Below are 27,186 nucleotides of genomic sequence, written 5' to 3' on the forward strand. Positions count from 1 at the left end.
GTACATGCAGAATCGATTTGACACATCATCCCATCATCAACACTACACTGTCCTGAAATCAAGTTCAATTTAGAGCTGAAATGAGTCCTTAATAATTTCCATTTCCTCGGTTAAAAAAAATGCTTGAGGCACTTTTTCTTGCTTCGGATACCCGCTTATTCATGTAGATGTTTGAAAAACTATGTCAAGCCAATCAACAGCAATAGTTGTTAATGCTTTAGCATGACGGTACAGTAACACACACCAGAACTACAGAGAGAAGGACACCATCAAATTAATTTTAGTTTACCAATTAATATATGGACATGAATGTCTTGTTAGCCTTTTATTTTGAAGTTGTTCCGATCATACACAGCCTGAACAGCCGTACGTTGCTATAAAACCAATTTCAATTGCCGCTCAGGGCAATAAAAAGCGACTTATGCTGACACTGACATATGGTATATGTTGCCAGTGTTTACCACTGTCCCACGCTCAATTATAATTGTATCTAGCTTAAATTACCCTCTCGCGAACAGTGCTCGAGTGCTCCGTATAGGCTGGCATGATAGACATACAGTAAATGACTCAGACAGTCTGATGCGGTTGCTGTTCCTACTGATCACAGTTTAACACATCATGCTGACTCAAATGTACTTTTTCAGGTGGATAAAATTGTCTCTTGGATCAAAATTAATTGACTGAGATTTGTCTGAAATCAAATGTTTCCATAGTAGAAAATAGTGTTCTGCCAAGCATACTTCAAATTCAAGTATAAAAAATGTTGATCGTAACAATTACGTTAAGGTTGGTCATTCATAAGTAAGTTCAAATGTGTTATTTGGTCTTTTGTATTCATCGTTGTTTTTCACCAATCAAGAAAATTTCCATAATCTTGATCACTTATCCTCAGAAGGGTCACAAGTATGCTGGAGTCCTATCTGTCTTTGGGCATAAACATGGTACACCCTAAAGTTTAGGGCCTAAACTTTGCTGGCAAATTGCAGGGCACATAAAGGTGAACAACCATTCACACTCACAAGCACTAAGGACAATTTAGACTGCCCAGGGATGAAACCAGAGTTCCCGTAGAAAATCCACACAGGCAAGGGGAGAACATGCAAACTCCACACAGGAAGGCTGAAGGTGAAAGAGAATCCACGGCCTTGACTGTGAGGCAGACCTCCACCGTGCCTCCCTCAAGAAAATATAGTTTTCATTTTGATGCAAATACTTGATATTTGATTAGAACTTTCTGTAGGATATCCGAATATCAAAAGTCCTCAATAGCTATAGCCCTAATGTTTTTTTTTTTTTTCTCATTCTTATCCAAATAGCCAATTATTTGATAGGAGGCTATCCAAACACCCAAATATTTGATAGCCCTAACAAGAACCCACACTTGTCCAAACACTGAAACAAGCAGAGCTAAAAAGGCGGAGGAGGCCACCAGAATCCCCGAATGGCCTGAGGAACGATGCGAACGGGGGTGCGGGCTGCCCCATATGCCATTATCAGGGCTCTCACGCCGAGGGCTGCGTTTACACCGTTATGCCGCATTCTGGGAAGGCAAGGCAAGGTGCGGGAAGAAGAGGAGGAGGATGAAGGAGGAGCGCGGCAGGAATCAAGCTTGATTCGCCACATTCCATCTCTTGACAGCTTGGCTCTACCCAAAGAAAGCGTTTGACATTGGCTGCTCCCGGAGTTGATTGAGAATATGACATTCTGACCTTCTGCGCGAGAGACTGCTTATCTGGCGGCCGGCCGCGGGAATACGGATGCATTCATCAGGCGCGCTCACGTGACGCCCGCCGACATTTGTGCGCAAAACAGAGCGCCGGGGAAGTTTTCCCTTGACAGAATATCGATGCTGACAGGAAAGCGTTACTTATGGCGAACCTTCGGAGAAGGGCCGCACTCGATATCCGTCCTGCTAAGCAACTGCTTGAGATGGATCAGAAAGTGATTTTCCTCATCTCAATTTGGCGCTGATTTCATAGACGAATTACACCCTCAGCAGCGATTAGGAGTTCATTATGTTACTCACAGAGAGTAGCGAGGCACTAATGTGTTTTCCTTTCCTCTTATGCGGTTAACTCCTCCTTTGCCTGTCAGTTCACACCGCAGAGTCCCGCTTTAATGGCCTCTGTGGCTGCACGTCGGCTTGCTCCCTTGCCGCAGATAGTGAGAAGTGCCTTTGCATGTCCTGGAAGCGGCCACTGCAGCAGAAGCAGCAGCGCCAATGTAGTTAAAGGAGATGCGCGAGCTTATTCATATTTCAACTCGGGCCCACGTTTTCAGCATGAGCAAGCAGCTGCCCTATAAAAACTGTAGGTCTACTTTTGAATGAATAAAAACGAGAGAATCCAGAGAAAAATAAACATATATGTGCTGACATGGGGTCAAGAAATATCGCGGTGTTTTGTCATCTCCCTCGGGTATGATTTGACAACAAATCGTGGCGACAAAGATGTTGAAATAGATACCTTGAGATACATATATGTTTCGTTTGTCCAAAGGCACACACCTGTTTCGCAAAAAATTGCTATCGCTATTGGTTCTATTGTGAAAGTGGTGCGTTGAGATGTTGAGCCACACATTATTAAGAACTTTTAGAGTGACAAAAATGCAATGTACCCCGCCATCCGACATTAATCCGTTCCGGAGTTGGGACCGTAAGGCGAAATCGTCGGATGGCGGGCAATAGAAACCTATGCTAATTAGCTAATGCTTGAAAAACCCTGGGTAAAAACATCAAAATTTGATATACGTATTAAACATTTGTAACAAAATAGTATAGTAAGTGCTACTTATATATCATGTACATAAATATAATTAAATAACATCGTAAATCAAATATATATGGAGGAAAAATGACATTTTATTTACGTTTTGGAGTGACGTAACTTGAGCTAGATACTCCTGCAATATGCAATATTCCTGAGCGAGGGTAATGTATTTCTTGATTATCTCCAGTTTCGTTTCCTTAGTAATCGTCTTCTTACTTCTCCCTTCAACATTACTAACAATCATTGGCCTCATGGTTAACGAATTGAAGTTTGAATAAAGCACTAAAATGCACAAATACGATCTCGAAAGCACGTGCTCACACGAGATCAAGTCTTTAGCTCGTTGGCGTTTTAGTGACACCGTGACGCCGACTAATAGCAGACCAGCGTCTTAGTATGCAGTGACGCAAATAGTGACGTACGAGCGTGGTGTGACTCGCAGTCATATCACAACCGCCAATTTTGAATTTTGTAATTGTTGAAAAACACCGTAACAAGGGGACGAAAAAACTTCATATTCCGCTTCGTAACGTGAAAAAAAACATAAGCTAGGGACGCCGTAACCCGGGGGTCCACTGTACTAGGGATAACAAGTATCAAAATGGGGCATATACCTGGTCTATTTCAAGGGTCCGCTACTCAAGATGGCTGCCAATGCTCTCTTTTACTTTGTGAATTAGAAAGACAAATTAGAAGATTATAAAATTGCCATCAATCGCATTATGAAAATGTCATATTAAAACAGATAGTTTTTCTTTATATTAGTTATATCGTTTCTTGTTATCAGAGACTAATCAGGATTGTACTCATACTTACATCGGTCTGGAAAAAAGTGGTACTGAATATCCCTACCATATAGGAACAATATCGGATGGTGCTTTCCACTGCAGTATCGGTGTCAAATGTGAAAAGTGGACTCAAGCATCGCTATTTTTAATAATGAAATTAGCACTTCATAATCTGTACTTCACAAAAACAAACAGTATTCATTGTATAGAATTCAAAAGAATTGAACATCATCAATTAAAATCAACATCTTCTGCTTGGCCTGTCAGGGCCCTCCTGTGGTAGTGCAATGCACACAGACAGGGATGCTCTTCATTGAGGTGTTAATTCGGAATCAGACTCGAGTCCTATGCAATCGTCATATTGAGACAGCGAAACTCAACTTCTCTCTCGCCTCATCAGTACACCACTAATACAGAGTAAAAAAGTGGAAGAGTAAGTGTGAAAACTATTATCTGTCTACGTATTGTTGCTGCACCATTTGTGTTCAATCTGTTTCAATGTAAATGCTAATTATCATTACGATAGCATACTAAGCTAAGCTTGTTTTAAATACATAAGGTCTAATTTAATGTTAGGTTTGACACCTATAATTCCGGTGAGAATGGCATCATAGAGCTTGGAGCCTTTTTTAAATAAATTGATTCTTTACTACTTATTATTTGCTAAACTGAAATCTGCGCTCGCAAGTCGGATCACAAAATCTGTGGAACAATGGCTCTTATCTTGAAAAACTTGTATGTCGAATGCCTTGTACCACTGCTGGATGATGTCTCCGCGCTGTGTACGTCGATACTATTCACACTGCTGTTTCTGCTACGGTCAGATGTCCCTATTTTCCACACCTGCGCCCCCTTTTGCCCCACCTCCCCCCCTTTTTTTTCTCTCTACGCCTGTTTGGCTCATTTAAAACTCATGTCGAGGGAAGTCATGTGAATACAGCAACAAATGATCAGAGCGCGTCACTCCCCCCCAAACCCGGTTGTGCACCTGCTACTCAGCACATTCAGGTAATGATGCTGAGAATCACCGGTATCTCAAATCAACTGACTCATCACTTTTGGCAGAAATAAAACTCCAGGCCTGAATGTCAGAAACTTGGGTGAACTCAAATGTTGGAGACTCTTCTGGAAAAATGAGGGGCGGGCACAAAATTATTCACATGGCACACAGCTGAATGGGTTACGTCTCGTGCGGATGGATGTAAGATGGCGTGTCTTCAGTGCGACAATTCTCTTCATCTTTGACCACAGAACACAGCCGCATTCCTCTGCAGTGCGATGATACGTTCCCGCCCCCGGGCGCACAGTCCTCCGAGTGAAACTCCCACCAGAGTCGGTCACGAAAGAAAAGGGAGAGCGAGAGACTCGTGTCATGAAACGACATTCTTGGAAACATGTCTTAAAACCTCTTAGGCGCATGTTCTTGCACCCCACGTGACACCGAAACGGTCACAGCGGCTGAGAATCATTAAGAATTGCCAGTACTACTCCTGCAGTCGGGGGAAAAAAAGAAGAAGGAAAAAAAACACTTTTATCTTTTTTCCCCTCGGTGGGACGCAATTGTGGTCACGTTCCAGTTCCAGCTAATAATTGTTCAGTCATTTTCGTGCACTCTGTAAAACCTTCCGTGCAAAATGGAATAAAAGTGTCTGCCTTTTATTTAGGAATTAGATTAACATCCCCCAAGATGACTATACTCGAGAGGATGTGGCACTTTTTCATTTGGCTTTTAGATGAGGATATAGAATATGATTAGAAAAGAATGTTGCTTTTTAAGCACATGCTGGGTTATGAACTTTAGAAGTAATGAATATCCTCAAGTTAAAATATGTGGTGGAACCTCAATTTGACGGAGTACTGGAGGGGGAGGGGCTGTCCGTTAAAGGCAGTTAGGCATTGTAGTACATTCTCGAGTTCTATAGCCCAGGTGTCAAACTCAAGGCCCGGGGGCCCAATCTGGCCCGCCACATTATTTTATGTGCCACTCAAAAATGCTATTTATGATTAAAATAAGATTCTGACGAAAATACCAAAATCTGAATTTTTGGGGTCAACTGAAATGGTAAATCCCAGGTTCTGTAGCAAATACCAAGAGCACGTACTCACGCAACGTTTTGTTGTTTTTTTTTGTTTTTTTCATTTTGGAGACAGCCCATTGACATTTGCATTTCCTAGCCCTTAAACTAGATATGGCCCAAGGGCCAGCTCCGTGAGCTGATCTTGTAATGTAAAGTATAAAAAAATAGCTGATTTTTTTTAAGTTATTGTGTATTTTATAAATATATACCACAATTTCATTGGTCCGGCCCACTTGGGAATAAATGTTCCTCCATGCATGCGCCACGCAAGCTTAAACGAGTTTGACCCCCCTGTATCTATGGTTTCAAAATAAAATAAGTGTTGAAATTTCTCTTATCTTTCCTTTCATTAAAAAAAAGCTTCAGTGTTTCCTGGGTCAGCAAAATAAATAAATGCTTCCTAAATTCATAACGTGATCTATTAATGGCCATTAGATTGTTCTCTATTTGGCTAATGGCAATTTTCGGTAGCATTATTTTTTGTCCTTTCCTCTTTTTTGAAAGTTCAATGTTCCGATTGAGCATCACTCTGCCATCAGGCAGTGTATTTTTTTTTTCCCATTTGGCTGTCATGTGGCTTCCAAATGTTTCTGGAGTAAAATATTAATTAGAACAGGCCATTTTCCTCTTAAAAGAATGCGGCCCATTGTTGTGCGCGAATAGCCTGCAGCCTTCAAAGCCAGATGTGAAAATCTCAACTCGGCTTTAATGCGAGCAAAGTGAAATTTGAGCGGATAATCAGGAAGCATCCTTCTGTACCGTCAAACACTGCCATGCAAGCATGGCAACACGCAGCACTCTAATCACTGACGAGACACTCATCTGGCTTAAAAGCTAGTTTGCACCCTCAAGTCACTGACAGTGCTGTCATATGTAATTAGCAATTCAATACAAATGAAGGCAGAATGGCGCCGGGAAATAATAAGCAAGGTGTTTGACAGGACATGTGATGTGCGCACGCCACAAAAGTTACAGCTCTCGCCGTCTGTCTTCGCCACTCAGCCTTGAGACGAAAACATCAAGACATGGACTCGCCGGTCCTATATTATCGCCGACATCTGAACTGAAATGAACTCTCGGGAAAACTTTTTGGGGGTACCGCTTCTTGCCATGGCAGAAAATTCTGAATACATTGAAGTTGCGCTTTGGGAGATGGGTTTCATTCGTTCCATCACCATGCTGCTAACGCAAAATTCTCACGTTGATACCACTGAGCAGAACGTTGGCGATTTTTAGTAGGGCCCGAACGATTCATCGGCAGGCTGATTGTAAAAATCAATCAAATGGCCAATTTCCCACTTTTTTTTTTTTTACGTTTCTGTGCCCTAATCATTCACATTATTGAATACAACTAACACTTGCCTCAATAGTTACTACACATAATTCCATATTATAACCTTGTATCCTTAAAGGCATTTCAGCAAGGTTAAAGGGATACTAAATTTATTTAGCAATTTTCAGCCTTAAAATTTCGTAATTTGTTTTAAAAAATCATATAAAAAATATATACATGAAGTATAAATGTATGACACTCATCACGATGCATTCTGTGGACTGAAAAGGAAGGTTTTTTAAAAACATTATTTTTACTGTTGACCCATGTTTGGGGGGAATAGATGTCAGTCTGGCCCGTGAATAGTGAAAATCAACATCAAATTGACATCTATCAAAATCCATTGGGAATAAACAAATGCTATTTTATTCATGATCATTGAGCATTGAGCATTGCTTACCAAAAATAAATCAACGTGCTTCACGTAATTAAAAAAATAAATAAAAATCCCCTGTAATGTTTTTTTGACATTTTCTTTCCAAACTAAGTGCATAAAAGACAAAGACTGAAGCTTGGTATCATTTCACTTACAAAGAGACTAAAGATCAATCAATACACATTTATGTTGTAGCTAACGTTATCTAATTCAATATCGCCTAAAATTGTACTTACTGTACGTACTTGTCAGTTGGGTCACTTGCGTTTCTCTTCTCGGTGTTTTGTCTCCAAAATCTCCTTTGGAGCTCAATGTCGTCATGTGACGCAACGCGCTTGACATGATTAGCAACCGCGCTTTCTGTTTTCTCGCATCATTCGGCAACGTCAGTTTATACGCCCTTAACCTTGAAAGAGGAAAACATCTTGTTTGTATTATACATTTGTATTCACATAAACCTGAACTCTTCAATCCTGGAATTTTTTTTTTTTCCTTTTTCGCCCTTGAACATGTTCAAAGAGCGACCCCGAAGTAGTCAAAGCTTCACACCTCCTGTTTTCCTTCCAGGACCTTACTTAACAGATCAGGATGCAACCTCTAGCCACCCTCAGTTCCCAGATATGAAGTGAAGGAAACCTTCCTCAGAGCCATCAAGTAATTGCCTCCTCTAAAATGCCGATTACAGCAAATTAACACTGTACCTTAAGCAAATTATGAAAAGACGCATCCTCGATATCCCGAGTGTTTTATTCTTCACACATTATTTGAGTTATTTGTGGTGCGAGCCAGACTGGAAAGTAGGCCAGCCCCGACAACAAAAGCCACGCAGGTAGCGTGGTAGGAGGAAACCCAAATCCCCTGGATCCTTTATCAAAGGCGTTTGGTGGCCATTCCGATTGTCACTCACTCAATTAAGTCCCCAGAAATGTTTCATAGTTGTAGCCAACAGTTGCGGCCAAAACTATTGGAAAGACATAAAGGGGCTGTAAGATGATATTTCAGACTTTCCACAGTCTATTATGTGCATAAATATTACATTTGGCACATTGGCGATTTCATTTCTTATTACAGTAAAACTCCCGTACAGCAAAACACGTTTGCAGCCAGAAATTTTCCAAAACAGGGGACTTTTCACTATAGCCAATATATGTCTCAGACATAAACATAAAAAAATGTTTTGCAATCTACAATCTGACTGAAGTTCAAAACAAAACCATCCGACTGAAAAAAAAGAAAAAAGTAAGCATTCATTTTCGCATTTGCATCAATTTCTTGCATAATGTCTTTCACTCTGCTTCATCCATCTTTCATCTCGATGACTTTTAGCCCCTCTTCAAATTAAGCTTGGTTTAAGCTTGAATCGTCCGCAACCTCCACGCATCAAAATCACATTATTTCGGCGACCACGCCCCTCCGCAAAAAGTCCACGCGGGCCAGATTTTTCGCAACACCTATCTTGCGGAGTTTCTTTACGAGCGGACAACATGGCGAACGAACTATTGCTTATAGAAGTTTGCCGGTACAAACAACGTTATGATTTGTCTGGAAAGGACTACCGCGATATAAATATGGTGAACAACTCCTGGAGAGCACCACGTTGGGGAGAAGTGAGGAGTCTGCTTCGATCGTTTGAATCGACTAGAATAACTACCTCTGTTATCGAGTAGTGTTGTTGTAGAGTCCATTTACCGCCACCTAAAGCATGGGAGATTATCGTCTGACTGCGGGGGAAAGCCGCTCCGAGTATACAGTGCCGCAAAACGTGTGCCGTCAATTATAAACCAAGCTAGACTTTTCCTGCAGGCTTGTTGTCACCGTTGTGAATTTCAGTGCAACGCAAATGCAGAAAAAAACATTTTGTATTATGCAACAGGGTTTTTCTTTATATGCAGAAGTAAGAAAGAGGGAAAGACTTCAATTGCTTTTTTTTTCCCACACTGGGGGCTATTTTTGCTCATGCAGGTTTGGTTGTAGAGGACTTTTATTGTAAATATGGGTTTTATGTTTCCAATTTTTCTAAACAGGGAGTAACGTCTTGTTTGCAGCGGCTGCACCTTTTATCGTGTGCCTGCCTCGCCTCCTTCGTGAGGTGTTTAATGCCGGCAGGATAGATGCATCCCTTCATCCTCTCGACTGCTCATCCACATAAGGGTGATGGAGACTATTCCAACAGCGTGAAGAACGGGGCCAAAAACAGGCGTTTTACTGACATTAAAATGCAAACTGGCGTCAATATACCACTCTTGATAACACACGTTCCCCCTATCAAATGAGCCCCCGTGGGAACCCAGTATTCATAACAATGTTTATTAGTTAGTTTCGGGTGAGAAATCAACATTGGAACATGGTCCAAAAGCTCCAAAAGAATCAATTGTTACTTGTTTCTTTTATTTTTTTATGTTTTTCATGTTTATTTGAAAGTATGCATCCCTGTCAAAAATTATGCATCTAGGGCGTAGGGATGCCGACATACATTTATTGTACACTACAAAACAAATGCTCTTTTAGTCTTATTTCAAATCCATCAAAGCTAGATTGTCCAAACTCTCTTTCGTTTGTTCCGTATCATTAATCAGCCAACAGGAATGTGTTAGCCAGACAAATGTTCCCATTGCTAGGACTGCGTTAGTCAGGTAATAGCAAGGGTTCAGCCTCCTAATAAGTTCCCAATATTACTTCCAGCTGCTCGCTTAAACGAACTGCTATAACTTTCACACATAACTTTATCTATATAGCATTTTTAAAAAAGGCCTTGCTGCGTACAAAGTGCTGTTCATGTGGTACTTGTGCTGTACAAAGTTAGGCAGAGAAAGGGCTTTTCTGACATTTAATGGAAGTTCATTCCAAGGGGAAAAGCCAGCAACCCACACACAGACTAATCACTATCTTAAATCTAATTGCTAGCTGAATGCTAATGACTGGTGATCTTAAAAGCTAATTGTGAGTAAACATATTTTGAGTATCTCTCTGATACTCTGACGACTCTACATGTTACTCAGAATTTTTTAAAAAGAGAGGCTGTGCTTGGCTAAGGGCACAAAGCTTCAATGGGGTAGGTTTCTCTAAACATAAAATGCCCAAAGCAACAATACCCACTTTGCTTTTCATAATAGAACCTGACCTTACAGTTACAAAATAAAGCAGCATTGTAATCATAAAGACACAAATGAAGAATATGTTTCTCTACAGGAGACGATTTTTGGATTTAAAATCTATACAAGCCATTGAGGCAAATGGAATGGGACCACTAGGTGTCTTTTCTTTTTTTTCTTTTTTTTTTTCGTTGTACATAAAGAAGCAACTTGCTGGAAACTCAAGGTCGAAATCTTTGGATTTTTTTTTTTTGGGGGATGACTTAACTCGTTGAAGAAAAAGGCAAAACAAATGTTAGCATCGTAATCTTCAGTTTTATTTTGTATTTCATGCGTGAAAAATGAACCGACGCTGGCTTGGACATCACTTCTTGTCGGGTCCCCGCGGCCGCGACCTTTTCTCGCACCCCTGTAAAATTTGCATGGTCCACTCCTATTGGACCGTACCCAGGTAGCACCCTATGGTGGCGCCAGTGGTGCATTCACGCTACTCCGCGACAGCCTACTAAATTGCCGTCGCACTAAGTGTACCCCTGGTGGCTATAATTATGAGAATTACGCTCAACAGCTTTTTGTCTAAAGCAGAGACGTGTCATTTGTTGTGGCTGGCTGTTGCGTTGGGGCTTGTCAATGAGCTGTAACGTAGAAAAGCGGCCGCTCGATTCCTGATGAGGGCGTTAATAAATCATTACGTGTACTATAAATAGAGTTTCCCAGCAGCTGTTCAAATTGACTTCATGTATTTATTTATGTTAAAGCAACAGGAATCAATTATGGATGTTTTGTGACATTTAGGGGGAGGGCGAGAGGGCGATAAAATTGGGTCAAACTCAAATGAAGCCAGGAAGCTGGTGGTTAGAGATGGTTTGTTTTTTTGTTTTTTTATTTGTGTGTCTGCTGAATGTGAGCGAAACACATCCCGCATTGCTGCGCTTTCTCCTTTGGTGTTTTTCTAGGGTGTGATGAATGCGAGCCTGCGCCTAACGCTTGCCAACCAAGTGCTGCACGCTCAATAAATCAGCTGTAAAAGGGTCATTGTTGCGGCGTTGAAAGTATCAAAATCTCATTAAAAAAAAAAAAGCTTCTTGTGCTGCGCGCCAAGCTGGCTCGTGTTGCTATGGAGACCGGCTACAACTAAACATAGAAACACAAGGTGGGGAATCTGGTGATTATATCCTACGCCATGGGCGCACACCGATTTTATTGGTTGATCTCATATCTCATAAGAAACGCACATAAAAATGACACATCGGTGCAGCTCTGTAGAACAGCATGCTCGGAGATCATGGAGATACTCATGTGGTTACTAATGCGTGGTGTGCAGGCTCCGTGCCGTCCCCCCACGGAGAAGCAGGAAGGGATGGAGCGTGTGTGTGTGTCAATATTGGCGGCATGGTAATCTCACGTCTGAATTATCGTGTAGATCAGAAGACAAAAAGCGCAGTGGCTATGTAAATGGACGGCATCCTGTTCAAGAAAGTATCATTTGTCATGCTGTTTACCAAACGTCTATGCAAATAATGCCGTTGCTTCATTTCCTCCCCTCGTGGTTCCGTCTCGCTGCCGCCCTGCAGATTCGGCGCGCTAGCTAATGTGTTTATTGCAGTCTTGTCGTGCGCCTAGCAGCTGCAGACTGAACGGCGGGAAAAGTGACGTGCCATGATTTTGGATGAAGTCAATTAGCGCCGTCATTGCCGACGAGGGTATCGTGAAGGGAGGAGCGCAGTGGAAAGTGATTCAATCTCACTTGATTTGTCAGAAAAGGATTTGTTATTTTTTACGAATATATTTTTGTGAATCTGTCGCTGCCAGTGACGCGCAATCTCGCAAATCACCATCCTATAAAATAAGTGGAAATGCAATTCCGGCCCCCTCTTAAATAAAGCATTCATACTCTGTTTTCAATAAGGAAAAATATCACTTCAAATAATAAAAATATCACGCAAAATTAAATAGTATGGGAAGAATTGAACAGTTTGCACGTCATGATTAAATTAAAAAGATTTTTAGATTTTAGAATGGTTTCCATTTTAAGAAAAGAACAAGATATATGCATTGTTGTGCCATATACTGTGTGTGTGTGTGTGTGTGTGTGTGTGTGTGTGTGTGTATATATATATATATATATATATATATATATATATATATATATATATATATATATATATATATATATATATATATATATATATATATATATATATATATATATATATATATATGTATAAACCTCTTGAGGCTTTTTTCTTGAAGAACTGCTCATTAAGTGCAGAACTGCTGCTTGTTGTTATGATTTGAGTGAGCTCACTGCCATGCGTACACTGCTCATATTCGCCTGCATGCCAAATAAAAAAAAAAATGGCCATATGACACCTTGTATATTGGAAAAAAAAAACTCGATTATTCATATCAATGCATGTCTGTACAGTGAAAAGCAGCGTAGCTAATTGCTTTTCTATCAGATGGCAGAAGGCGAAATGAAGCAGTGCTGATAATAACACCGTTCAAACTAACTGCTTTAGGTAATTCCTAATCACGGACATGCTGTCCTCTGGTTGTCTTTTGTGTGCAGGGTGAAAAAAAATGTAGGGAGTTTTCATCCGGAAAATGTGGTAAATGTTTTGTCTTGGTGAAATGTTTAATTTGTTTAAGAAAGATACTTTTATGAAGTGTGGATTAAACTTCTTGTTAATTTAAGTTTATATACCTGGCTATTCATTTCCAAAAGCCAATGATAGAACGCCACCGTTACGCATAACAATTTCTATCCATCGCTGTTCAAAACACTAGTGAGATTTTAGACGAATACATCCTCACTTATTTGATCAAACAAAGTGACGTCAAAGCTACAACAGTAAAACCTCTATAACAAAACCTGCATGTGTAGAAATACCCCCCAGTGTGAAAAAATCTCCCTCCATTGAAGCCATTCCCTCTTTCTTACTTCCCAATAAAATAAAAAAATCCCCTTGTTGCATAATACTAAATGTTTTTCTCCGCATTTGCCTTGGCCTGAAATTCACTGCAGAAAAAACAAGCCTGCAGCAAAAGTCTAGCTTAGTTTATGCTTGACGCGCAGGCACACGTTTTGTATCACTTCATACTCGGTGCGGCTTTCAACCAGACAGACGGATGATATTCTCCCATACTATAGGTGGCGCTATAGGTAAATGGAGTCTACGGCATATAAACAATACTACTCTATAAAAGGGTAGAGAATCCTAGTAGATTAAAATGATCTAAATTCTTCTAAGCGTTTTTTTAAACACACTCCTCATCTCTCCCCAAGGTGGTGCTCGCCAGGGGTTGTTTACGGTATATAGGTCACACTAGTTCTTTTCAAATGACTCATAAATGTGTAGTATAGTTTGTACGCCATGTTTCCCGCTCATAAAAAAAAAATTCCAGAGGGTACGCGTTGCGGAAAATCTGTTTGCCGAAGTATCGTCATTTTGACGTGCATTCTTTCTTTCGTTCTTTCTTTCTTTCTTTCTTTCTTTCTTTCTTTCTTTCTTTCTTTCTTTCTTTCTTTCTTTCTTTCAATGTGGGCTAGTTGATGGTTTTGTTTTTAACTTCAGTCAGATTGTAGATTGCACAGCACCTTTTTTACTTTTACGTCCGAGACATAGATTTGCTATAGTGGAAAGTCCCTTGCTATGGTAAATTTTCGGCTGCAAAAATGATTTTGTTGTCAAAAAGTTCTTCTGTACCTGCTAATTATTTACTTTTATAAAGTAACCCTAAAAGGTGCTCTTGTTGCCATTCCTAACAACTTGAACGACTGCGTGCATGCATTTCAGCTTTGCATTCAATCGAACAGGCCTGTCGCACCGAGTGATTCCGTTTGCGAGTAAAATGCAAATGAGATCATCTTTTCAGTAATGCTGTTCGGTTTTGTGCCGGGCGAATCGTTTTCTGCAAAACGGATGCCTCGGCTGAGTAAAGGTTAGTAAACACTGGATTAGTGAGTGATACGCTCCTGAAACGACAATGAGCCATCCTCTCGAAAACCCTCCCAATGAAAGAAAAGGCTCCATCCATCCTGTAAGAACATAAACAATAGCCAGTTCCACAATGGCGTAATGCGGGTTGCGTAAGATCGCAATTGCGAGAAGAGAAACGCGAAGGCTATTATGTAAGCGAGGCGGCACGTCGCACAGGAATGGAAGTGGGTTCCTCACATCAATGGTCGTCTTCTGAATGATCTTAGCACACTGAAAGCCTGTCACAGGCGACTGCGTGCGGCGCCGCTGGAAGACAAATGAAGGCGCCGTCAAAAATTTACAGCCTTGCCAGTCATTCACATGCAGCCGATCGGCGTCGCGCAGAAGCTTCGAGTGGAACCGGTGCCCGCTGAAGAGGCCAAACCCAATGAAGAGCCTGACACTTGAGGCGGATGGACTGAGCGCGGCTAAATCAATCTCGTCCAGGGCTGGACTGGGCGCGCTGCTGGCGAGGAGGTCGTGCGAGCAAGCGCAATCCGACGATGTCACGTGACTCTCCAGCCGTTGACGTCATGTGACGTATGTCCTTGAAGCGCCTTTGTCTCAGATTTGCTCCGGCAGCTCGGACTAGATGATGTGGCGCGGTGATTAATGGCTCTTTGATGACGTTTGATGTTCTCGGCTATTTATCAATATATAACTTCGTGTTTGACAAACACACCATCAGGGACCCCTGACAATCAAGGCCAATGTAAAAGTCTAACTTATCAAAGATAAATCTGCATTTTAATTGAACTGCAATCATATTATGCCAATTTTTGCATTATATTGTGTTTATCTCAAACCTCGTGCGGTATTTTATCCATTCATTTGATTTTTACGTCAAAGGCATTTCACATCAAAGGGTGGCATTGAAAGAAGACCCTTGGGAGCTGAAATTTCACCCAGACGGTGACAACATGTCAAATTTCAACATGGCACAGCACTTAGTTATCACGCTACCAGGAGTGTCCCGTCCCTTGGCTACAGTATTGTGAGAATGATGTGGAAGAAAATGACCTACTGCACAAGGGTTAAGCTGCAATGACAATATGATGCAGCGCAGTTCAGGGAACCTGTTTATTGAATGAATAAGTTAAGCTAACAGGAACTACAAGTGTACTTGCTATGCATGACCCTAACACACCACCTATGACCTACACGACCTTCCCAAATAACCATTAGACATCAATGCCTAGGAACACTTTCATTTTGGAGCAGGGTGACCGCTGTATTGACCCATTAGTGATGTCAACAACACTGTGTCCTTAAATCAAAAAGCTAATTATGCAAATGAAGGATGCTTATAATACTTGGTGTATTTCCCCTCACATTGTTTTATACGGTCCATGTTTTCAACAATTAGAGGGGATCAATATTAGCGGCTAGCAACACCGGATGCTAGCAGCGTTAGCAGTTAGCAGCACTGAACTGCTCCACATAGACTGGTAAGAGCTATCAAATTACTTTTCAAAGGCCTTTTGATAGTTTCACGGTCGTTGTTCTTCCTGATCACTTTTTAACAAAACAGACTTCCTCAAATGTGCTGTTATTTGCATATATATATATATATATATATATATATATATATATATATATATATATATATTTATATATAAATATATATTTGCGAATAAGGTTTAAAAGTGTTTTTTCTCAAAATTAAGGATTTCAACTTGGCAACATTCATATTGATGTCCAATTTTGAGATACTGTCATGTATTATATATAATTCTGAAGAGAATTAAGTGTAGAAATAGAAGATATCAATGTCTCAATTTTTATTTTTGGAGCTGTAAGCTTGATTCTGTGAAAATGCATCACATATTATACAAGGTTTATAGTCATGATTAATGTGGGTTATTAATGTTAAAATCGGCTGCTGTTTCCGTTGAATTGTCTGTACAGCATACATTTTACACTTTGTTAAAGATGACGTGTTTTGACATGTCTCTAGTTTTTATTTGAAGTCATCATTTCCTGGCAACAAAACTAATGCAGTGGAAGAAATGTGATTTAACGCTAAAGGGCACTACGCATGATTCATGTGTTGCCATTAACTTCACTCATTATGTTGCTTATGTTCCGCATACATTTTGGTCTCAGTTCTAAAGCTGTTGATGCTTTTTTTTTTTGCACATCTTTGTACTTGAAAATCCCTCAAGTTTGACGACGTCTTTACGACCATTCAATAGTTGTTGGTATTTTTTGCCTCGGGATTGATCTTGAGCGTAGCCATAACCGAACCACGTTTGCACGACGTCCAAACCCAAAGTCCGAACGGCAAGCTGAATTCATCTCTTCTCATGTGCGCTTCTTCTCAGCTGTACATCCAGACGACGACCCTGACCATCTCCATGAACCTCAGTGCCTCCGTAGCACTGGGCATGCTCTACATGCCCAAGGTGTACATCATTATCTTCCACCCTGAGCTCAATGTCCAGAAGAGGAAACGTAGCTTCAAGGCGGTGGTGACGGCCGCGACCATGTCGTCACGCCTGTCGCAAAAGCCCAGCGAGCGGCCCAACGGAGAAGCCAAGACGGAGCTTTGTGAGAACCCTGCCGCTGACCCCATGAGTGAGTAACCTTTACATCATGTCAGCCAGGCACAAAGCCGCGGCGGAAGCGTGGCTCCTTACATGAGCTAAACGCTGCGATAAAGCTGACAGCTATATCTTCCTCTCCTTGACAAAGCGTACTGTATATTGTTGAACTTGTAGGAAATGTCACTGCATCTACATTTATATCTGCGCTATTGAAGTTTTTTAAACGGTTTTCCCGAGAGGGTAGCGTGATCCGTCTTTCTTAGACTTCCTTTCTTGCGCTCGGAAATCCCATTTGGCCAATTTAATTGCTTGCGCGCAGGGCTAAAAAGTATGCCCAATGCCTATAGAACAGGGTATCAGTTATCTCCGAGACCTTTAACCTCAGTCTGCTGGTGGAAGAAGAAGGGACGGAGAGATTCCAAGAAGAATTGAAGTGGATAATCCGTCCATAGAGCCGAGCGGCGTTGCTCAGACCGCCGCGCTCCGACTCAACATTATTGCAATGATTAGTTAGTTTGGGCTCTGACTGTGCGGTCCAAGTACACTATTTGGACACAGCTAATAAATTCATTTGTTCATGATTAATCTGTTACCCTTCTTAGACACAAAACAAGTCATGATTCCATGTCTAATATGCAAGATTAGAGGCTAACTGCTGGCCTGTAAATAAAGTCAATCTAAAAATAATTACGAGGGACGGAATGAGATTAGGACGCTATGAGAAAGCCTTGGTACGCTTTTATTTTGAACTTGACTCACAGACTGTTAATCCAGGGGTAACGAGTCAACGCACTGTTGTTGTGGAATCATTTTCAATCGCTAATTCAGAGCGCTTAAAATGAGTCGATTCTGCGGACGGTGTGTTTTACAGCGCCTGTTGCCAGCGTTTAGCTTAGCATAAATTAGCCGCTAGCTAGCAGCACTCCAGTGCCCCCAGAGCAGTCAGATTACTTTTTAGAGTTAGATTACAAATTACTTGCTTTGATGCTGACAGCCAGACAGTAGCCGTTCATACTGGTCACTTTTGAACAAATCAGGTTCTGTGGTCGTCACTTGGTTTCATTGATGTTTATTTATGGTGAAAGAGCTGTCTAAAATCTCAGTTCATATAAAATAAACAACTGTTGACTGTCAAAAAAATTGTGAAAATTAGTCATTCGTAGTTAGGTGTTGTTTGTGGTTATGTTTGTTTTTCGCCCAGCAAAAACAACCAAAAACCAAAGTATTTATCTTGTATTTTTATTCAAATACCCCAAAATAATCAATAGCAGTATCTCCATAGGATAAATATAAGATGCACTGATTTCTTTCAAATCACCTCTGTGTTGATATTTTGGTTTTGCAGTTGAGGAAAAGGATGGTAAAATATTCACAGATGAGACAAAGGCAGTGTCTCCTTTTTTCTTTACGTTTGAATGCTAGATTGGGTTTACATTTGCATGCCAGTTTGTTTGTTTTCATTGTCTTCTCGATAAAAAGAAACATTTCTGAAAACCGGGAAATTGATATGAGGTGTCTTGTCTCGTGAAATTTTTGTGTCTCGCCCCATCCCGATTGTTTTGTCTGCGGCCTGGCCTCAGCACTCCCAGGCCTCGGAAATCTCACTGCAGGTGTCCCGAAACTTGACACATAGAAACAAACTCGGAAAAAAAACAAAAAAAACAAAACAACAGTCTATCGTGCATCCGTCATTGGAGGCACACCAAACGCATCTCGCCTTCCAGGGGGAGGGGGTGAACGCCGTTGATTGACGGCTCATGCAAATCACACATCACATGGGCCAAACGCCTCCTCTCCCACAACGCTTCTAATCACACGGCGCCCACTGAGGCACCAGAACCCTCAAAAGCCCTCAGTGATGTCTATGGCATGACAGCTATTCCCCGGAATGTTTCCAAACAGCCAGCAGTTGTCATACTCATCTGTCATTGGTCCGAATGTGCGCATGAACGCGGCCAGTCAAGACATAGAGTAGGAACTGGTGGGGCAGCAAATACTCCACAAGGGGTGGGCAGGTCCAAACCACAGCATCTGTCACAGCGCGACATTAAATATCTCGTGGGCTTCGCTTCTCAAATAGTGCGTGAGAATTGAAGCGGTATCAGAGTATGTGATTTAATGCCGTGACAAGAACAGTCGTTTTCAAATTGAGAGCAAATCAATTGGAACATGAAACTCGTTGCAGGCCTATTTTTAATCAAATATAAATTACATTTGATTCTTTTTAATGTGGCGATATGAACACTACATTTGTTTTACAAATTAAGAGCGAATGAAATGGAACATGAAGCAACATTGTGTTAGTGACTCCTTAGAAAAACATGATCCTCTCATTTAAATTTTAATCTAAATTAATGTTTTGTAATGCGGTGAAAAGGATCTTTTTCTAATTAAGAGCAAATTAATTGGAACATCAAGCAACATATTGTGATGCATTGGCTCCTTTGCAAAACGTAGTACGCCATTATTTTAAGTTCAATCTAATTTTTTGCTTTTTAATACCTTGATAATAAGGAGCGTTTTCAAATTTAGGGCAAATTATGTAGAACATGGAACCTATTGTGTGCAAAACGTTATATGGCTTTATTCTATGTTTTTATCTATTTCATTGCTTTTCGATGTCCTGAAAAAAAACATAAATTCATCCTTTTCAATTAAGACTTAATTGGAAGGAACTTAACCTTTGCAAAACGATGAATGCCTTTACATTGTTGTTTTAAATCGCTGCTTTATGATACCGTAATAAGAACAGTACATTTTGCTTTTCAAATGAAGAGCATCGTTTTTTCTTTTTTGCAAAATGTTGTATGCTTTTATTTTGTTAGATTTCATACAGATGATGTTCCACAACCTATATTTTGGTGTTTCTGAATAAACTTATGCCTAGATATACGACTACAAATGTAACTCCAAAGTTTAATACATCAGACACGAAGAATCAGCATGCTTTTTTTTAAGTTCTTTTTTTTTTCCTGGCAAAAAGCCTTGCTCTGGTTACATGTTGCTTGGCTAAAAAAAGTATTTCTCGGGGTATGTCATTGAAAAAAGGTTACGAACCGTTGACCCAGCGGGTCATTTGGTCTCTAGGATGCGGTCCCACAAGTGCATCATGTCATCTGCTGTGTGGGCCTTTCACCTCCATCCATGTCTTCTCGCCTCATCTCTTCATCCACACCCTGGCCTCCCTCGTGCCCTTTTTTTTTTTTTTTTTTTGCAGCAGCAGCAGCAGCAGTGGAAGTGACATTTATTAATGGCGAATTTATGTGCATGACCGCCCCGAAACCTGAACTGCGGCCGGGCCGTCCCCGGAGAGTGTCCGTCAATGGCTGTAAGCATCAGAGCGCCAAATACCTCGCTTTCAGAGCCTGTCAGCCTGGCACAAGACGAGTCGCAGTGATTTATCGGATTATGAAGATGAGCGCTCGGCCGCATTCGCGCTGGTATCGACGCCCGCCGATAGCTTCACGGGAAAAGCCAGATTGCTCCCTTTTGTGATGGGCAACCTTCAACGACTTCAAATTAACCTGCAAAGCTGCCATGAAATCATCTTTCCCTATTAAAACCAATGGACAAGCCATTAATCTGTTCCAGTCTGCTCCAAAATTGCTTTGTTGCCTGAAATGGCCGCCGCATCCCATAATGCAATGCAAAAGCTGTGCTTCCGTGGGTCCTAAGGATAGGTACAAGGAACAAAGCCAATACGCATGTGTTTGCTGTACAGCGGACCCCCGTGTTACGGCGTCCCTGCCTTAGGTTTTTTTTTCACGTTACGAAGTGAGATACCAAGTTTTTTTCGTCCCCTCTTTTTCCCGCTTTACGGCATCAACGACAATTACAAAATTCAAACTCGGCGGTCGGTGTACGTATGCGTAACCGAGCTCACCACGCTGCACGATTAGTCGAATTTTAATCACCATCGCGATTTTGGTTGCCACGATGAATGAAGCTGATCCTCGGCAATATTAACATTTAAAAAGCTGTCTGTCTTATTTGTCAAATCAAGCACTTTGTCACATTACCACAAGGGGGCAATGTTTCCCACATATTTGCATGACAAAAGCTTCTGCTTTTGATTGAGCTGTCGATTGAGACACGTTTTGAAAAATCTGAAAGAAAATTGGATACGTTTGATTTGAAATGATGGAAAATGACATTTTGCCCACTAATTTATTGAAATTTGCATAAAAGTAAATAATGTGCTTGGTTCTTCATACTTTTTTTTTTCATTGGCCTGCACTCAGCAAGTAAGTTAACTGTGTTGCCCTGTTGTGTTTTTGCCATCATTTTTATTTATTTATTTTAGTATATTATTTTTATTTGTAAGTACCAAGCCTTGAAGTCTTGTTTATACTGCTTGATAAAAAAAGGGCAATAAATAGACTAATTTGACCAAACATGATTAGTTATTTCAATATTGACCAAAATAATTGTAGCAGCCCTAGTTGGTAGTGGTTTTGAATTGGTATTAGCACACTTAACTTTTCAAAATTTGTTTGGAAAAAAAAAACAAACTTAATATTGATTTTTTTTTTCATAGTCCTTATTTTTCATAATCATATCGAATTCATGATTATCACCTGGTACTATAATGGACCTTTTAATCTTTTACTGTGTGCGTTTTTACCCCCGGAAAAAAAAAAAAAACACACCTACATCAACCTTCCTAAAAAAAAAGTTTCCCACTATACATGTTTTTGTCAACCATAATGATAAAAAAAGAAAAAAAAATGCCATGCTGTACATGGATCATGCCCATGGTCGCCTTTGATTTTCTTGTTTTGTTTATTTTTATTTATTTAGAAAAAAATCAAGGCTGTACTATACATGGATGTTGTAACTAGGGTTCGGGTTTCATAGTAGGGTCTGTTTTAAAGAAGAGGATCTGTTTTTTCTACAGTACCTCATCATAATGTGACTTTTCTTCAACTTTTCTTGGTTACGGTCGCCGAATGACTCATCTGCATTTCTATTACCTTCAATGCAGAAAGGCGTTCTTATGAAATCCATTCACATCTCGGCGCCAAACAAAACATTGACACTTTTTCAGTCACGTTGATCTCATCGATGACTGAAAAGCGGAGGAGTAAGCCACAGAAAGCGTAGCGACTCTCCATCACGTATGTATAAGACTATAAATATTAAAAGCAGAAAATGAACATACGTAGCTCTCCACTTTTTCTCCGACCGTTCCTAAACATTGCTTCTAGTGACGAGCAAAGCGGTGTAGTACGTGATGTTTTATTCATTGTACTTGCGGCCGCAGACTACAAAACGCTGTAAAGGAATGGCGCGACTTTAATTGCGTAGCCCAGGGGAGTTGGTTACCGTGGCAACATTAAAGCAGCGCAACCAGAATCGATCTCATTAAGGCAGAATACTTGGACCTTGTCCATTGTGCGTTTCGAAACGGACCGCGGCGCGAGGAATCCGATCCCCGTCGCCGCCGTGGAGCCAAGATGCCGAGGCCGCGAATGGAAGCATCGGAAACGCTTCGGCGTCGCCGGTGGACGCACGGGCGGCGGGCGCCAGGCCGGTTTCCATGACGATGCGCCCTCGGAGCGTGTTGGCGTTTGTTGTGTGCCCACTCGTGGAGTGTTTGTCTTCTGATTGTGGAAATAGAAAGCCGGGTTGCCATTGGGCCCGCAACACGCCGCTTGTGATTGCTCGCAGCTGGCGAGGAGGAAAAGAAAACGCACCGTTTGATTCCCAAGCAGAAGGCGCACATTTTCTTGTCCTTTGGATTTTGGTTTTGGATGGTGGACAAGTGGATAGGTTTTTTTCTTTGTACTCCTGGGGGGGAAAAAAATGTTTGATCCCTATACCAATACGGGTAATCGATTCTTGAATAGTCGCAGATACTGATTCCAAGCACTGATACCAATATTACTTTTGATACCACACCGAACAAAAGCAGACATCCTTTTAAAGGGATAGTGCGTAACATTTTTCATTACGGACAGCAGGAGGTGCTGCATTTACCATTGTCCGTCGCTGTATCAAACATGGCCGCCTCTGGAGAAGTGTCATTTCATCACTAGACCTCCCATTATATTTAAAACATACTGTTGGTCGTTAACAACACATTCAGTTGAAGTTTTTGAATTTTACAATCATTTAATTTCTTTCTTTCTAATGAAAAGCACTTAAATCTCACACATTGTCCCTTTAAGGAAAGCCGGATTTTCCAATATAGCATTTTTATTAAAATGGCATAAAATTAACATGAATTTTCATGTTATTTTCATGAATTGTCATTGTGTGATGTTAAAACTGCCCCAAGACATAGATTGATTCGAGTATCGGCTTTCCTTGCAAAAACCACAACCTTAAATTGAGGCCAGGTACTTTTTTGTACTATATACAATTTTAAAGGAAATTAAGTGTAGAATTGGAAAATCTCAATATCTATATGTAGCTGCCTCTTAGCTAGCATTGGTCTCGTCTGAGGAGAGATGTAGAGCTACTTGTTTTTCCCTTCGTTCCGTGATTAATGAATGTAAAATACAATGTTGTCATGTCATCATTCACCACTAGATGGCAGACATAACTAGGATGTGCCGGACCCGCTGTTCCTGTCATACCGATGATTAATTGCTTGAGATTGTGGGGGGGGGGGACACATAAGAGCTGGGGTTAAAAAAAATAATCATATTTTAAATAATAATCATAATATTGAGGGGAAAGAAAAACGTCAATGTGACAGCACTCTTTTCCGTTCTTTCTTTTGAGGTCAAGCCACCAAGAAGACGTACGTGAACTACAACAACCTCAGGATCTGATTGGCTGGAGGGTGAACGCAGCCTGTCCATCGTTTGCAATTGAAAAAAAAGAAGAAAAAAAAAGGGAGGGGGAGACGCTCCCAAGGACGACGGCAAACGGGCGAGCGAGCGCCTCCCGCAGCACCTGAGCCGGCGCCGGCGTAGGATGGCAGATCGCATCTCACCTCCATCCGGACTTGATCCAGCCCAGCGCTGCCGCATGGCGCGGACGAGCATTTGGACCCGAGCGCAGGACAAGACGAACATTAAAAGGGGTCGCCGCGGACGAGGCCGCGGAGGACGACGGATCCGCGTCGGAGATTCCTTCTTTTTCCAATGTCATTAAAGCCATATTCTCTTGGGGTTGCCATTTATCTGATTTCTCTTCTGTATTGTTTCTGAGTGGTTTTCTTCTGTGCCTCTATTTGCTCCAAGTACATGAAATGATCCTGAACAGCGAGCTCTGCCACATAGTATTTTGTTTTACACAAATCTAAGAAATGTAAAAAAGAACTCACATATTGAATATATTTGGATGGAAATGGGTTGGGACTAGTAAAGGAAAAGGTTCTCACTTTGGTCACAGAATTCTTTTCTTGAGTCAGAAATAGGAATTCTGGAAAAGAGAAGTCTGACTTTTACCGCCAGATTTCTCACCCGTCTTCGAGTTCTCGCTTTTGTGAGAACTCTGAGGAGTCGGAATCTTTATCGGAATCTGCTTTATTCCTAGAATTTAAATTTAAAGTGAGAACTCAGAGTAATTATCCTCATTTTAGTCAGAAAAAATTTGAATACTGTACTTTCTTTTTTGGAATAGTCAGAATTCTGAGATAAAAATGGTCCAATCGTGATTTTCCTTTACTGGCCCCAATCCGCTTCCGTATATTTGAGTGCTGGGCATTGTACGTATATTTCTTTTGTAAATATTTGAGAGTATTTTCATGTTTGGAGTACTAAACTAGATAAGCAGTCTGTGTTCAATGGCATTTGGATGGTATGGAGACGCACCACAAAGTGTTGACTTTGCATGTGCCAATGTATGTCTGTTTCTATTTGATGTAAGCAAAATAAACAAACAAAAAAGACCGAAAAAAAAAAACAAAAACAAAGAAGAAACAAAAGATAATGAGCTTGGGCACTCTCCTGCGCTTTGTTTTCTCTTTTGGGAAATGATTGAATGGACAGAATATGGCTTTAATCTGTTGCTGCATTGCCCCTCTTGTACTGTATGTGAACGCATGTTTGTTTTTGTAGCCTTTTCTTGTGGTACCTAGCAACTGTGTGACAAGCATTCACAGCGACCGTGCAAGTATGTTGTGATGTCTGTCAATTGATGAACATGTAATAAATGAGTTTGTTATCTTTTCTACAATCCAAGCGACGCAGCCAAGCTGGCTTCTTTCGGCGCGTGTGCGACGGGACCTTTCCGAGATACTCTTACTCATGCCTGATGGCATCACCAGCAATTTGCATATCTCGGCATCAAACCCCCTCTTGACCCTACCCTACTTTAAAACCGTATTTTGAAACACCAACTTGGAGTTCAAGACTACTTGTGAACCCTCGCTTTCATGTGACAATCGATTTTGGCACTATTTCTCTTGTTTTAAACCCCATTGAAAACCTCAGCTCAGTTTAAAACCACTTTGAAACCCTTTCAAACCCTACTTTAAAACTTCAGACCAAATTAAAACCCTGCTTCGAAACCCTAAATCTGGTTTGAGACCCTACCTTGAAAGCCTCAGCCCTGTTTAAAACCCCTCAATGAAACCTGACCCTAATTTGAAACCCTAAAACCCTCATCCCAGTATAAAACCCTACTTTGAAACCTAACCCTAATTTGAACCCCTAAAACCCTCATCCCAGTATAAAACTCTACATTGAAACCTAACCCTAATTTGAAACCCTAAAACCCTCATCCCAGTATAAAGCCCTACGTTGAAACCTAACCCTAATTTGAAACCCTAAAACCCTCATCCCAGTATAAAACTCTTCAAAGAAACCTAACCCTAATTTGAAACCCTAAAAGCCTCATCCCAGTATAAAACTCTTCAAAGAAACCTAACCCTAATTTGAAACCCTAAAACCCTCATCCCAGTATAAAACCCTATGTTGAAACCTAACCCCAATTTGAAACCCTAAAACCCTCACTCCAGTATAAAACCCTACGTTGAAAACTAACCCTAATTTGAAACCCTATAACCCTCACCCCATTATAAAACGCTACGTTGAAACCTAACCCCAATTTGAAACCCTAAAACCCTCACTCCAGTATAAAACCCTACGTTGAAAACTAACCCTAATTTGAAACCTTACTTTAAACCACAGACTTAGTTTAAAACACAACTTGAACGCCTAACCCCATTTTCAAGTTTAACTCTAGTTTAAACACATTTTTTTGTATTCTAAAACCTAAGGCTAGTTTAAGGCACTACCTTTAAACCTTAACTAAGTGGTCATGCCATTTTGAACTTTGACATGTTTTCACCATATGAGTGAAATTTCAGCTCCCTAATGTCTTCTTTCAATGCGTTCCCTTTGGCGTGAAATGTTTTTGATGTAAAGATCAAAGGATAGGACAACTGTGATTTGAAACCCCACTTTGAAACACTATCCGTAGCTTCAAACCCTGTTTTGAACCACGTGTGAGTTTTAAATTACTCTTATACCCGATACCAAGCTTACATTGAAGCCATAACCTTGGTTTAAAACCTTACCACTTACTACACTGAAACCGCAGTTTCAGAGTCTAGTTTCAGACTCTACTATGAACTCCTAATCTTAGTTTGAAACCCTACTTTGAAACTTTAAACCCTAACGCTAGTATGAAACCTTACTCTGAAACCCTAACCCTACTTTTCATCTCTGCTCCATACGGCGGACGGGTCACAAACAACAAGCGCGGTCGGTCTACTGCATCCCAACGTCGGGGTCGCCACGACACGTGACCGAGCGGGCCACACACTTGACACCTCCCTGTTGGGTGCCGCCTATTATTCTTGATGCTTGCGATTCTATTTGTACAGCGTGCGGTTAGAATCCCGCGGGACCAGATGCTCTTTCCTTCTCTGTCATTTTGCCTCACACGCGCGCAGTCGAGAAAAGTCCCACTTACTGTACGCCCAATTAGAACGAGTGTCTCCCACACAAAATTAATTGCCTGTGTCAGTGTCTTTGCAAGCAGTCATTGGGGAGATGAGCGCAATTTCCATTTGCTCACTATCTGGCAGCATTTGGACACGCTTGAAAGGAACCAACAGGAAACACCGGTTTTCAAATGCGGGGTCCGTACCGAACGAGGGTTCTCCAGGATTGATTTTTCATCTACGTAGCAGTCGGCCCATCTTTTCTTCCCGCTCCAAAATTGGCTTCCGCGCTAACGGCCCACCTGCTCCTGTTCCGCCGAATGCCGCTTCCCGGGGAAATCGCTGCAGGAGGACAACAAAGATGGAAACCTCATCATG

The 27,186-nt window shown here is 41.1% G+C and overlaps 1 protein-coding gene across 1 annotated transcript in view; it reads left to right on the forward strand.

Annotated features, from left to right (window-relative positions):
• grm7 (glutamate metabotropic receptor 7) overlaps positions 1 to 25,099 on the forward strand; it is a 120,516-nt gene extending 95,417 nt beyond the window's left edge. Inside the window, exons 9-10 of the mRNA XM_088406835.1 lie at positions 16,743 to 16,995; positions 23,694 to 25,099. Coding sequence (XP_088262961.1) covers positions 16,743 to 16,995; positions 23,694 to 23,743 — 303 coding nt within the window. The 3' untranslated portion in view covers positions 23,744 to 25,099. The remainder of the gene's footprint in view (positions 1 to 16,742; positions 16,996 to 23,693) is intronic.
• Positions 25,100 to 27,186: the final 2,087 nt, after the last annotated feature.

This window comes from Hippichthys cyanospilos, chromosome 2 (assembly GCF_059441005.1).
Source record: "Hippichthys cyanospilos isolate Australia breed blue-spotted pipefish chromosome 2, RoL_Hcya_1.0, whole genome shotgun sequence".
Lineage (NCBI taxonomy): Eukaryota > Metazoa > Chordata > Actinopteri > Syngnathiformes > Syngnathidae > Hippichthys > Hippichthys cyanospilos.